The following is a 13,255-nucleotide window of genomic DNA, read 5'->3' on the forward strand; positions in this document are numbered from 1 at the left end:
GGACTATTTATTTTGATACGATTTACAACTTTTAAATTTTTAAACTAATAGATACAAAACGCTGAAATTTCGTACTACGCAAATATTGGCAGAGGACATTGTTTGACACTCTGCAATACAACCATATTAACTATGTTGTCAACCCAACGTACAGCACTACATCAGATTATTACATATTTCTTATCTATATGTTAAACAAAAACTTATAATAGCACACTTGTTAATCAGTGTTACAAACTAAGGACGCTCCAGTAGCACAAATATAGAAAAAGCAACAAATTTTTAGAGGCTTCTAAACAGTAATAACACAAGTGAGACGAAAGGGGCAATGCACATCTAGAGTACTTTGTGTCGAAGTCTACGGTCATCATATGACTTGATTCAAAAAATTAAAAACGAAGTTACAGACAATTAAAAAGTTCACTTTTAAAGAACTTTTTAAAAGAACTTTCCAATTACGTAGATGGTTTTCAATGAAAATAAAGACCATAATACCTTTTATAGTGATTTGATATTCTCTACAAATCAACAGGGGAGTATCAAGATAAATGGTACACCCCATATTATACTGTATACAGGGTGTTTCGAAACAACACCGACAACGTTTAGGAGATGATTCCTGACACCAAGATAAGACAAAAAGTATAGACCAACCTGGGTGCACAAATGCTTCCTTTCGGAGTTATAGGCTGCCGAAAACATGGAAAACTGAAGATTAAATATCCATAGCTCCAAAGTTACGGGATCTACCGTAGTCGGGTCAAGACTTCATTTAGAAACTAATACGTGCCATATCCAAAAATACATGTTTCAGAGTCCTAAGGTACTCACGCAACAATTTGGCTACGGGCATATAATTTGAAGTACTCACCAACTACCTCTACAAAAATTGTTGCGGAAGTACCACAGGATTCTGAAACTGTGATATTTGGATAAGGCACATGCTAGTTCCTAAGTGAAATCTTGATCCGACTACGGTAGGTCCCATAGTTTTGGAGCTATGGACCTTTAGAGTTCATTTTTTCATGTTTTCGGCAGCCTATAACTCCGAAAGGAAGCATTTGTGCACCCAGGTTGGTCTATACATTTTGTCTTGGTGTCAGGAATCACTTCCCAAACGTTGTCGGTGTTGTTTTGAAACACCCTATATATATATCATATACTCAGTATCATATACTCACCCTATATATATCATTTATGAAAACCAGGTTACAGCTGAGGAAAACTCTATAAGTAAAACAACATACAAGTGGAATATTGGTGCAATAAAAGAGGGCGCTTCAGCTATGCAAAAATTGAGAGAGATTATAGAAAATAGAGTAGGATGCGAAATGATTAGAGTAGCCATACAAGACTGGTGAGACTTCCTGAAGACAGAGCTAATTACAGCAGTTGATAACTGCATAGGGAAAGGAGAGAAGCGATACATCTAATGAGGAGTTCAAGAAATATAAAATAAGGCATGATATAGAGAATTACAGAAAAATAAGAAACAGAGATGCAAAGAAATCAAAAGAAAAATCCTTTGAACAAAAATGCAGAGAAGTAGAAGAAAATATGGCTAAAAGAAACATCAAGAGAGCTTACGCAGTAATCCGAAAGAAGTTTCGAAAACGAAAAACTCATTGTGATATTTTAAGAAGCAGGAGGAGAGGGATGTCTAGCTTTGCAGTGGATAGAATGAAGCGGAACTGTGAGATGAAATACTAGAAAATGAATAAGAAGTTGAAAATGATGAAATCGGGCCATTTTTAACCAAAGTAAAATTTAAAAGCGCTCTCAGAGTTAAAACCTAGAAAAGCACCAGGACCTGGTTTAATACTAGGAAAATGATTGTAAACAACGGGTAAAAAATGCAAAATAAGTTTATATAATATCATCTATGAAATATATATGACTGGAAATACTCCAAAATATTTGGAAGACTATCATAATTCCGCGATGAGTAGAGAACATTAAGCCTTAAAACCCATGCCACGAAATTTTAAAACGAATAATATATCATCGCGCGGGAAAAGAATTTAAAAAAACCTAGCGGAAAATCAATTTAGATTACAAAGAGACAGAGGAACACGACGAATAAATATTCAATAATTGTTTTTATTGATGTGAGAAAACATTTGACAACGTTGATTGGGAAATTTTCTTCAAAGCTCTCACAGACCTCAACGTGGATTACAACGATGGAGAAGTCATCTTCCAGTTGTACAAGAACTAGACAGCATTGATTGGAAAACGAAGATTAATAGCAAAAAAATCTAAAGGAGTGAGGCAACCTGTTGAACATCTATATTGAAGAAGCACTAAAAGAAATTAAAGGAATACATTTCGATGTTAAAATTAATGATAAGCTTTACAGTACGCACGTTTTGCATATTACATTGCCCTGGTGGCAGAAATTGAAGACGACAGAACTTTTAAAGAAATTGTTAAATGAGAAATGCAAATTGAAAATAAAACTAAAAACCAAATTAATGTAATGCACAAAAAGAGGAAATGAGAATGCTGATGGATATTTGGGTAGATGGAGAAACATTGGCCCAATTTAAAACATTCTCCTACCTGGGTAACTTAATCTCGTTTGATGGAAGAAAGTCAGAACCAGAAGGAAGTCAGAACCATGTTAGTTCAATCAAGAGATGCATTCATAAGAAAATAGAATTAGTGACATATACTATATCAATACAGATATTAAAAAATATTTTATGAAAGTCTTTGTATGGAGTGTTAGAACGTACGAATCTAAATGAATGAAAGAATGATTGTGTTTGGATGGAAACGTCAGCAGCGAGGCTATTTTTTTTCGTCACGAATACGGATCTCAAAGTTAGACACTTCTGAAAAATGATAAAGCATTTGAAATGTGGTGTCACATACTTAGAATCTTCTGGATAAGCAAAGTGGGCAATGAAGAAGTGCTGACGAGATCAAAAGATGCGTGATAGCTGGTAGAAGCAATTGAAAAAAAAAAAAAGAAAGAAATTCATTTGTCCATCTTATACGACATCTAGATTGATACACAACTTGATTGGAGGAAGACTGGAAGGAAAAGAGATGACCAAGAACAATCTTAATTAAAGACGCAAAGAAGGGACGCCCGAACGAGGAAATTAAAGAGCTGGCGCTCCAAAGGATACCTCTGAATAACAAGAGAAGATCTATGTTACCTACCAACCAATAAGATTTAGGAGATAAAGAAGAAGAGGTATATATGGAGTCGATGTTCAAAGAATAGGTCTCCCCTCAAATTATTCTTCAATTCAAACCGGAATTCACTACACTAAAAGTCAAATTAAAGCGAAAAATGTATAAGTAATTGTATACCTTTCGGGTCTTCTGAAGACTCAAATTGCATTATGTGGCAACATCGCAGGTATAGAACCATAAAGTAGATGTACCAATCCATCAAATAGTTACCTCGATTCTTTCCAGATGGCAGTTAAAGTCGACAGACGTTCACACTAGCACCATTTATTACCGTAGCAATCGATGTAATTGTTTGATGGATTCATAGTGCAATACTAATGGTTCCAAGTTAATCTGCGACGTTGTCATATAGTAAAATTTTGATTTCGCATAGCGGCTGAAGGAGGCCCCAGGGGGTATATCCTTATATTTTCGTTTTATTTTGGTCTGAAGAATAGCGCTGTGTTGTCGGTGGGTGCCATTTTTTAGAATGCCCTATATATATATATATATATATATATATATATATATATATATATATATATATATATATATATATATATATATATATATATATATATATATATGTGTGTGTGTAGAGAGAGAGAGAGAGAGAGTTAGAAATGTTTTTCATATAAATTTAACGTTCCTAAAGTAAGTTCTATTTCCGCCTTATCCCCTCTATTAAAAGCGGAAGTGGTATCTTTAAACACTTGCAGTTTCAATGATGTGATCCAATAAAAAGAAAGAAAAAGAAAAAAAAGATACGAGATGCAAGTAATGTTTTTTAATATTGATTCAGCGTCCTAAAATTAGGTTATATTTCTGATCTTACCCTTGAAAATGTAAGTAATGAAAATGCTTCACCACTTCCTGTTTGAATATGGATTTACATGCAAAGAGAGAGCGAGAGAGAGAGAAAAAAACTGTACTCACAAAAGATAGCAAGAAGCAGTTTTATAAGGATTTAGTATCGAAGGAAAACATTCCATCTCTACAATTATTACCACATTCAAACCGGAAGTCGTCTATTTAACTAGTTCCAATTTAATATGTCCCAATGTTGCATCGCCATAAAACAAAAACAGTAACAAATAGCGATTAACTGTTTTTGATACAGATTTATTGTCCCAAGAATAGTTTCCATATTTGCCTTTTCCTTCTGTAGAAACCGGAAGTGGTAGATATATAATAGTTTTGTGGATAATGGTTTCTGTAATCCACAAATATAAATGTTATAATTTCATATTGAGGCCAAAGGTAGTAAAGGGTACGAACTTTTCATAACTGTTTGAAATTACTGATTATGTTTTACAACAAAAAATATGTTGCTAGAAGATTAGCTACTACCACTACCACTACCTCTTCTTCTTCTTCTTCTTCTTCTTCTATTCCTCCTCCTCCTACTAATAATAATAATAGTACACTCTATGGCCGATGGGGGGCTCAATGGTAGAGCTTTCACCTCCGGTGCTTGGAGTTCCTGGTTCAATACCAGCTCGCGCCATATGGACTTTGTGGTGGACAAACACCGTGCTTGTGGGTTTTCTCGAGATTCTCCCGTTTCCTCCAACTTCCTTCATTCCACCATTTCATTCATTTCTCGTAATCACCGTCTCCTTTAGCCTAACCGACATAATCGTGGGACGTAAAACTCAAAGATTTCATTTCATTTTTCTATGGTCTATGGAACCATAGGTTCAATGCCACGTTCACAAAAGCTCTGCATTGACTTCTGTCCTTAGCCAACTAGACCAGTTTCTACTTTGTACTTCTATTTTTGCGAGATTCATCTTAACATTGTCCTTCCATCTGTGCCTACATCTTCCTAATAGTCGTTTTCCGATTGGGCTTCCAGTTAAAACTTTGGAAACGTTCTTAGTTTCTTCCACTCTGGCTACATGACCTGCCCACTTGAGCCTCAGACTTGACGAACCTAACAATGGTAAACGGTACAAATTATGCAGTTCCTCGTTATGAAGTTTCTGCCATTCCCCATTCCTATTCCTCTTGGGTCTGAATATTCGTTTCAGGATCTTGTTCTTAAATACTTTCAGTCTACGTTTTTTCCTCAAAATAAGTGACCATGTTTCCAAACCATACAGGACAACAATCATTACTACCGGTATCGTTTTATCTATTTTAAGCTTCAAATTCCTCAACAGAACTTACGGCGACAAAAGATTTTGAACTGACTAATAACACTTCGTCGACGTTTACCCTATTCTTCGTGAATATGGTTTTGGTTTGTTAATATTAATCCTAGATATTATTATTAATAATAATAAAGATAATAGTAATAATATTTCAGTTTGTCCGTCCTTGCTTCACACTATTGTCTCCTCAAACTTCATGTCCAGATCTGCATTGATATTTTAGTACAGTGTTGAACAACTAATATAACCCAATGTGGCCATGAATGAACCATACTTGGAAGACATTTTCTATTTCTCTCGTTTCCCCTGCAGCACAGGCTTGATGGTCAAAGTGATAAAGAAAGTATTTTCACAGCTAAAAGTCAAGTGTCGATTTAGTTTTGGAAAAGAGGAACAAATCATACACATTTTTCATTTCTATCCGTAGGCCATATGAAACATCGTTGAAGCTGGAAGGTGAAACTTACTCAGGGGATCAGATCCGGTCCCCGTCGCCACGTGGCTGTTACTATTTTAACAAATTAATGGAATGTTTCCACTTATTTTCATAATTTATTAATCAACATTCTTCATAAATATTATCCGTTAAATGTTTCCGAATTCAATGACTATAATTGTAAAAGGCACCAAAAGTATGGAAGAAAGAGAATTGCATGCAAAAGTGAATTATTTCTGGTGTGGTGAAAATAGCGGCAGAAACTACTTAAAATGAATACCTTTGTGAACACAATTTAAATGCTCTTTGATTCATACAGTTTTCTTTTAAAGAGCTAAACCCAAATTTGGTAGTGAAGGTGGGTGAAATAAAACTTTCTCGTTTGCAAGTGGAAATAAATATGTTTAAAAAATAATCTTAAGTTAACGAATGCAAAGGATGAAGATGCATGTAGGGCATGCTGCCATTGAATAACGGTGCGGAACGGTGCTTAGTTGCCTTTGCCAGAATATACGTAAATCTGCAATTCAAATGTAGTTCTATTGAAAAGGTCCATAAGAGAATGAGGTAGTATAAATCCTTGGAAGAGAAATACGACTGAAGCCGGCTTCTAACTATTTCTAAGCCCTCGACAAACTTTAACTTAGTCGAGTTTGTCAGAGAAAGGAAGAACAGAGAAAAGATGAAACTCTTACAAAAAAAAAAAAAAAAAAAAAAAAAAAAAAAGCCAGAAGCTGAACTTTTCGTCATTTTTCCATTCAGTATTTCTTTCAGAAACTATGTTCCGGGGGCACTCTCCGTATTCCGGGGGGCACTGCTGGTACAATTCTACTTATTATATTACAGACGTATTATTTTGGTCTCCTCCGAGGGAGCACTCTCAGAGCTCCTAAAAATATGTCTGGAAGAAACACTGTTTCCATTACAGAACTACTTCGAGTTATTTTTAAGTTTATGGTACCGTAGATTAATACTTGTTGATGAGAATTACTGTTAGAGACACTACATGCGATAAAAAGGATTATATTTATCCCTAAAGCGTAAATGTTTGAGTTCGATTCTGTTTTGTTTGGTTTTGGTTTCATTGTTCACGTTCGTTTCATCAATATAATATATTCCTTGAGGTTTAATTGACTATTCTTGTTTTGCACATAAACTTTGTCGAGCCATATTCGTTTCTGTACGTATCAGCGCTCAAATTAACTACATTTCATCTTTTATGTTGGTTTTGTCGAACTACGAAAGTTTAATTGTCTAGCTTTTGTTATGTCCTCCTAGTTTTATTATGCACAGACAATTAATCGAGTAGGAATACCCTATTTCACTGTATACGTATATTCTATTAAGTTTATGACTCCAGTTCCCCCAAGTTCAGAATTTAGAACTTTTTTTCTGTGTTAAAGTTTCATACTGGGTTGTGCCATAACCAGTTTTTAATTTCAATAAAACAAGTTCGGAGGGCTGAAGATATGCAACCCCCCATCCAGAAATTCCCAGAAATTGAAAGTTTTTTTATGTTAAAGATTTGCGCCGCAAACTCGCGTTCTGTAATGCTCCTGTTCTCAAGATATCCTTCTATCCAATATTATGGGACCAGTGTTTCTTTCAGACATGTTTTTGGGGGGCACTGCCCCTGAGCACTGAGAATGACCCCGGAGGAGACCAAAATAATACGTATATAATATAATAATAAATAAAATCGTACGTGTGAAAATAATATGTGATATTATGAATACTAAGTGTGCCCTCGGAACATTTTTTTCTGAAAGAAACACTGTTTGGACCCATGTCTCCACCACCCCCACTCTAGAAATTAAAAGTATTTTATATCCCAAAGTTTTGTGCTGCAAACCTCGAGTTTTGTGTTGCTCCTGTTCTCAAGATATCTCCCAATCTAATATGCTGCGGCCCATGTCTCCAGCCATTACGATTTAGAAGCAAAAAGTTTTTCTATATACACAAATAATAGAAATGACTGTGTCATTGTCTAGTGATCATAAGAACACATTTTAAAATAAAATAACAAAGGAAAAGATTATGTATACACATCATACCATTGTTACATAAGATACATCAAAATAAGTAAAATTCACGAATAATAATAATAATAATAATAATAATAATAATAATAATAATAATAATAATAATAATAATAATAATAATAATAATAATAATAATAATAATAATAATAAGCTTACTTGGTCAAAATATTGACTACTAGCTGAATATATTGAATATACCCATTCTTTACATACGTGAGATAAAATACCTATGTAAACAAAGTGAACAATGAAAAAATATCGATCATTCTATACTACTTTTATATATCCCGGTAATGACCACTGAGGCACCAAGGTTCGAATTTAAAAAAAAAAAAAAAAACTCCTCTGGCCCCAGCCAATGAGGGCTGCATTTAGAAGTCAACGCCTATGGGAGTATCACCATTCATCTCAGAGACCGCGGAAACTATGAATTCGACAATAATATCGGTCATTTTCTACTACTTTTACCTGTACCGGTAAACGCTACCCCCTGAGACCCCCCTGGTTCGAATTAAAAAAAAAAACACTTCGTGTTGGTCTGGCGCCTGGACCAAGGTACCCGTGAACAAAATTTGGTAAATCTCGATCCATTCGTCTGGTCCCCAGGAGGCACACAGACAGACAAACACACAAACAAACTCTTTATTTTATTTATATTAGGTAGATTATATTAGATTAGATTATGAAGAGAAAGAACAATGTGTCATTCCTAAAAGAACAAAATAAAAGTAGAGATGTTAATTTTTCATATTTTCGTGTTAAAATTCTTGCTGGAACTTTTGAGTTCTAGTACTATTTTAAAAATACATTAAATTAAATCTTTGGCAAGAGATCAATATTTTCGATAACTGGAAGGCAATGGTAAGCTCCACTGCCAGTGAAATTGAGTTATTAGTTGTATTGGAATAGGTTGGGATCGAATGAGTTATTAGTTGGAATGGGTTGGGACCGAATGAGTTATTAGTTGGAATGAGATGGGATCGAACGAGTTATTAGTTGTAATGGGTTGGGATCGAATGAGTTATTAGTTGGAATTGGTTGGGATCAAATGAGTTATTAGTTGTAATGGGTTGGGGTCAAATGAGTTATTAGTTGGAATGGATTGGGATCGAATGAGTTATTAGTTGGAATGGGTTGGGATCGAATGAGCTATTAGTTGGAATGGGTTGGGATCGAATGAGTTATTAGTTGGAATGAGCTCGATCGAACGAGTTATTAGTTGGAATGGGTGGGGATTGAATGAGTTATTAGTTGTAATGGATTTGGATCGAATGAGTTATTAGTTGTAATGGGTTGGGATCGAATGAGTTATTAGTTGTAATGGGTTGCGATCGAATCAGTTATTAGTTGGAATGAGTTGGATCGAACGAGTTATTAGTTGGAATGAGTTGGGATCGAACGAGTTATTAGTTGGAATGGGTTGGGATCGAATGAGTTATTAGTTGGAATGGGTTGGTATCAAACCACAGAATAGTATGTAGGTAGTTTAATTTCGGAAATGTACCTGCAACTTGCAAGAGAAGCTTGGTTGATATGTGTTATTGGATTGTATAGGAATTTTGAACTTTTTTTTTTTCAATTTAGTCAAACGTTAGAAAATCTCACTTACCATCGAACCGCTCATACCACTGAAGCCAGAAAGTTCCTTGAATGTTGTAGTTTTGGCATTTGTGATGCAATCACAATAAATCTTGTACATGACAGTCCTTTGGTTCTCTAATTATGAATCTGACAAATGTGAGCAAGTCATAACAGGCAGCGTCCTTGTAGTGTAGCTGAACGAGCGATGTGTATGATGTGGTCAGGGTTGCCAACGTTTCTTAAGAAAAATCGAGACGAGACAATCGGTGTTCGACTCCCCCCCCCAACGGAGACAACTACATATACGGCGAGTCTTTGAAAACAACGTAAATAATCAGCTGAATAACAAACCTGAATGAATGCAGCAACTTACTTTTTTAAAAAAAATTTTCCCACCCACTGTTCATCACTATGTATAAGCAATATATGCAACAAATTCAAACCAAAACAACTGCAATTTATTTAATATAAACAAAGTTTAGAGAAAAAAAAACTATTTATATAGATCTTTTAATCACAAATGAATGCAAAACTTTGTTAAGGAATTACTGACAAAAAGTATTTTGTACTAAAATCAAGTCTTATTCTTTGGCTATCATCAAACAACAAATTCAAACCAAAACAAATGTAATTTATTTAGCATAAGCAATGTTTAAAAAGAAAACTATATAGAATGTTTGGTTTTTATCACAAACAAATGAGTTATAGTTAGCGTGGCGGCCACCCGCTGAAGTGAGCGCTAGTGTTACTGTCACTTCGCTAGCAGTCGCTTTTATTATATGTAGAGGTTTCGAAAACAATAATTTAGCGCTGCATGGAATATACTACCATCATAATCGGCTGAATGTTATAACAATTAGAGAATAAGTATAAATTAAAGACGAGCTGCTAACTTTTTTTCAATTAGTCAAATTAAAACACAAATTTGTTAAATTGATTCTATACATAAAACTATGCGGGTTAAAGAATAAGTTATTTCTTTGAAAAAAGGTCCAGTAAAATATTAATTAACTTTGAAAATCGATAAATCGGGACAATATGCGTCCCGACGAGTGTCCGGTCGGGACGCGGGACAAATAAGTCAGAAATCGGTACAGTCCCGACAGAAACGGGACGATTGGCAACCCTGGGTGTGGTGATCATTGGCGCAATGTCACAGTTCGAGAAACGCGGAAAACATGTAGCTCATGTGCAAATTGGGGAAATCTGCTTCAGAGACTTTGGTATCAGAGACACATGGTTAATGCAAGTGAATGCCTATGAAATGAGTGTGAAATAATTTGTGGAATGAGAGTGTGGACAGTAATGGTGAATGCAAAGGAAACTCACGAACATGATGCTGTTTACCAGAAACTCATATGATTTAACATAGAACATGGTTCCACTTGCATCAAAAGTGAATCTTCTACCACAGGGCTTCCGTTTGTTGTGTGAAAAAATGTTTGAAGTATTCGTGAATTAAAAAACATAAGTTTTTAATTATACATTTTAACTAAAATCTTAATGAAAAAATGAAATAGCATGATTAATATCTTAATTTTTAAAACAAAACGTTCGAATGGTATTTCACACTTTTTACGCAGCCTGGTATATTGGAAAATAAGGATTACGTACCTATTTGAAAAGATTCTTGACAATCCGAATCTATAATTTCTGTTATTTCAAACTGTGGCATTCGAAGTCCTTTACCCATTATCACTGGATTCTCCGTCTTCCATTCCAAACGTAACTCTTCTATGGTTTTCGAAACTGCAAAAATAAAATTCAATAATTACGTTTTACAGTTTTGTCTTATTTATTTATGCATTGACCACAAATATAGTATGTTAGTACCTTGACATATCTTAAAAAAAAAAAAAAAAAAAAAAATTTCACAGCAAAATGATGCAACAGTGTGATATAATGTTACCGAATAAAACAATAGTTCATTATAATCGTTTAGGAAATAGTTTATAATCGTTATTGGGAAGAAAAGGTGGATCATTATATGTGTTCCGACATTGTATTAAATAATCGTAGCCCTGTATTGTTATCTTCTATTGAAACAAAAGACAATAAATAGAGTTACAAGAAAAGCTAAGACATGTGTATGTAAACGGAAAGTTTGCCAATAAATTGTATACTCTAGTTATTTTCACTACCTATTCTGTGACGTCACAGTATATTGTTCCTATTCTCAGCAAATCACACGGAGAGAACAAGAAGCAGACAGGCGTTGACATAAAAGCAATGGTGATAGAGAAACCAGAACTTCACCAGCTTAGCTGATAGTTCTGCAAGTATTTTACTCGTAGATTCAACACTTCTCGGCGTAGAGCTGAGAGGTAACACAATCTTAGAAATGCCATCAGACCCACCTACATCTGAGGAATCATTGATTTTGTAGAATAGTGGTTATGTAAACCTTTTATAACCATCCTTATATGAAATTGCTTACCTCAACAACATAGACCGAATACCGCTTTTCTGACGAATGGAACCATAGTCATTAAGGGTAAGTCAAATCCTAGTGCGCATTATTTGGTGAAGTGCCTACAAAGTGAAGCTGTGAACGACGATTACCTACGCGAAAGAACTTCGAATCTTAAAGGAAAACGTAGGTGACGTCACTTTATAAGATTGGACGAAAGAATACAAAGATGAACATGTAACTAAGCACAAGAGACATTTCGAGCTAGAGTTATATATTTATTCCTTCTTCCCAAAATTCATTTTTATTTTTTCTCAATTAAGATCCAAGAGACCTTTGATACTACAATAGAATTATATTTTATATTTTTCTTCGCGTTCGGACGTATGCCATAAAAACGACTATGCAAAAAACACAAATCAACTTGTGATAGGTGGTCAAAAAAGAATGCTATTCAAAAAAGAATGAGTGATTGGGAGTATGCGCATAAACAAGGATAGTGCAACAAACAAATCTCTAATTTCTAAAAACTTATAATTAACTTAAACTCTAATTTTAGTTTATCTATAAGAGCGTCCAAAGATATAAATCGGTGGGTCATATCAAGCGTAACAAAATGTATGATGCTTGAAGGTAAACACAGACGGAATTTCTGAGAAAATTGAGGAAAACACATTTTTACAATTATGTTTTTGGCGTTAACAATTTTGTCGTTGGATGCCAATCTGATGCAGTTGATTTGAACTATTTCATTCTACTGTAATAGGTTTATATATTTATTGATTTATGCAATGTTTAAAGAAATATGCACTGCTAGGTAGAGGGATGTGTCTACTATAATTTCATTTATCCTAATAATGACACACATTGTATTAGTTACAAGTTATGTGAAAAGGTAACCAAAATCTTTAGAAAAAGAGAGCAGAGGAGAATGTATTTGCCTATACTATAACGATGGAGAACGAGAGAGAGAAAGAAAGGAATACAAAAAACGAACACGATCTTCTTTCTAGATAAAAGGAAAAAGAAAACAAATTTCATTCTGCTAGTGTGAAACTCCAACTGGTAAAATCAAATGAAGGAAACGTACGTCAATGTTAGTACTAATGTTAGTGTTGCTGTGTGTACGTGTTCTTGAATTGAATCTATATAACAACATAACGCACAGTTTCAGCAAAGAATTGTTCTAGGAAGCCCATAAAGGAGAAAAATTAATTCACGCAAGAAAAGGAAACCAAATATCATACATTATACTGTATGTAATGTAGGTGTCGGTATTTTTTCCCTTACATTTCTTATTTTCCTCCTTTATCTCTTTATTTATTTTTCTTATTTTCTTAAGTATTAATAAAATAAGAAAATATGAATGATTAAGTACGAAAACGGGAAAGCTCGATATGGTTTGAAATAATATACCAAAAAGTAGAAAAGCGCGACATCATTT

At 34.4% G+C, this 13,255-nt stretch overlaps 1 protein-coding gene across 1 annotated transcript in view; it reads right to left on the minus strand.

Annotated features, from left to right (window-relative positions):
• Positions 1–13,255, minus strand: part of LOC145679813 (glycine receptor subunit alpha-2-like) — a 640,671-nt gene that overhangs the window by 61,652 nt on the left and 565,764 nt on the right. The window contains exon 5 of the mRNA XM_081750341.1: positions 11,016–11,150. Coding sequence (XP_081606467.1) covers positions 11,016–11,150 — 135 coding nt within the window. The remainder of the gene's footprint in view (positions 1–11,015; positions 11,151–13,255) is intronic.

This window comes from Thermobia domestica, chromosome 2, assembly GCF_964235325.1.
Source record: "Thermobia domestica chromosome 2, izTheDome1.hap1.1, whole genome shotgun sequence".
Lineage (NCBI taxonomy): Eukaryota > Metazoa > Arthropoda > Insecta > Zygentoma > Lepismatidae > Thermobia > Thermobia domestica.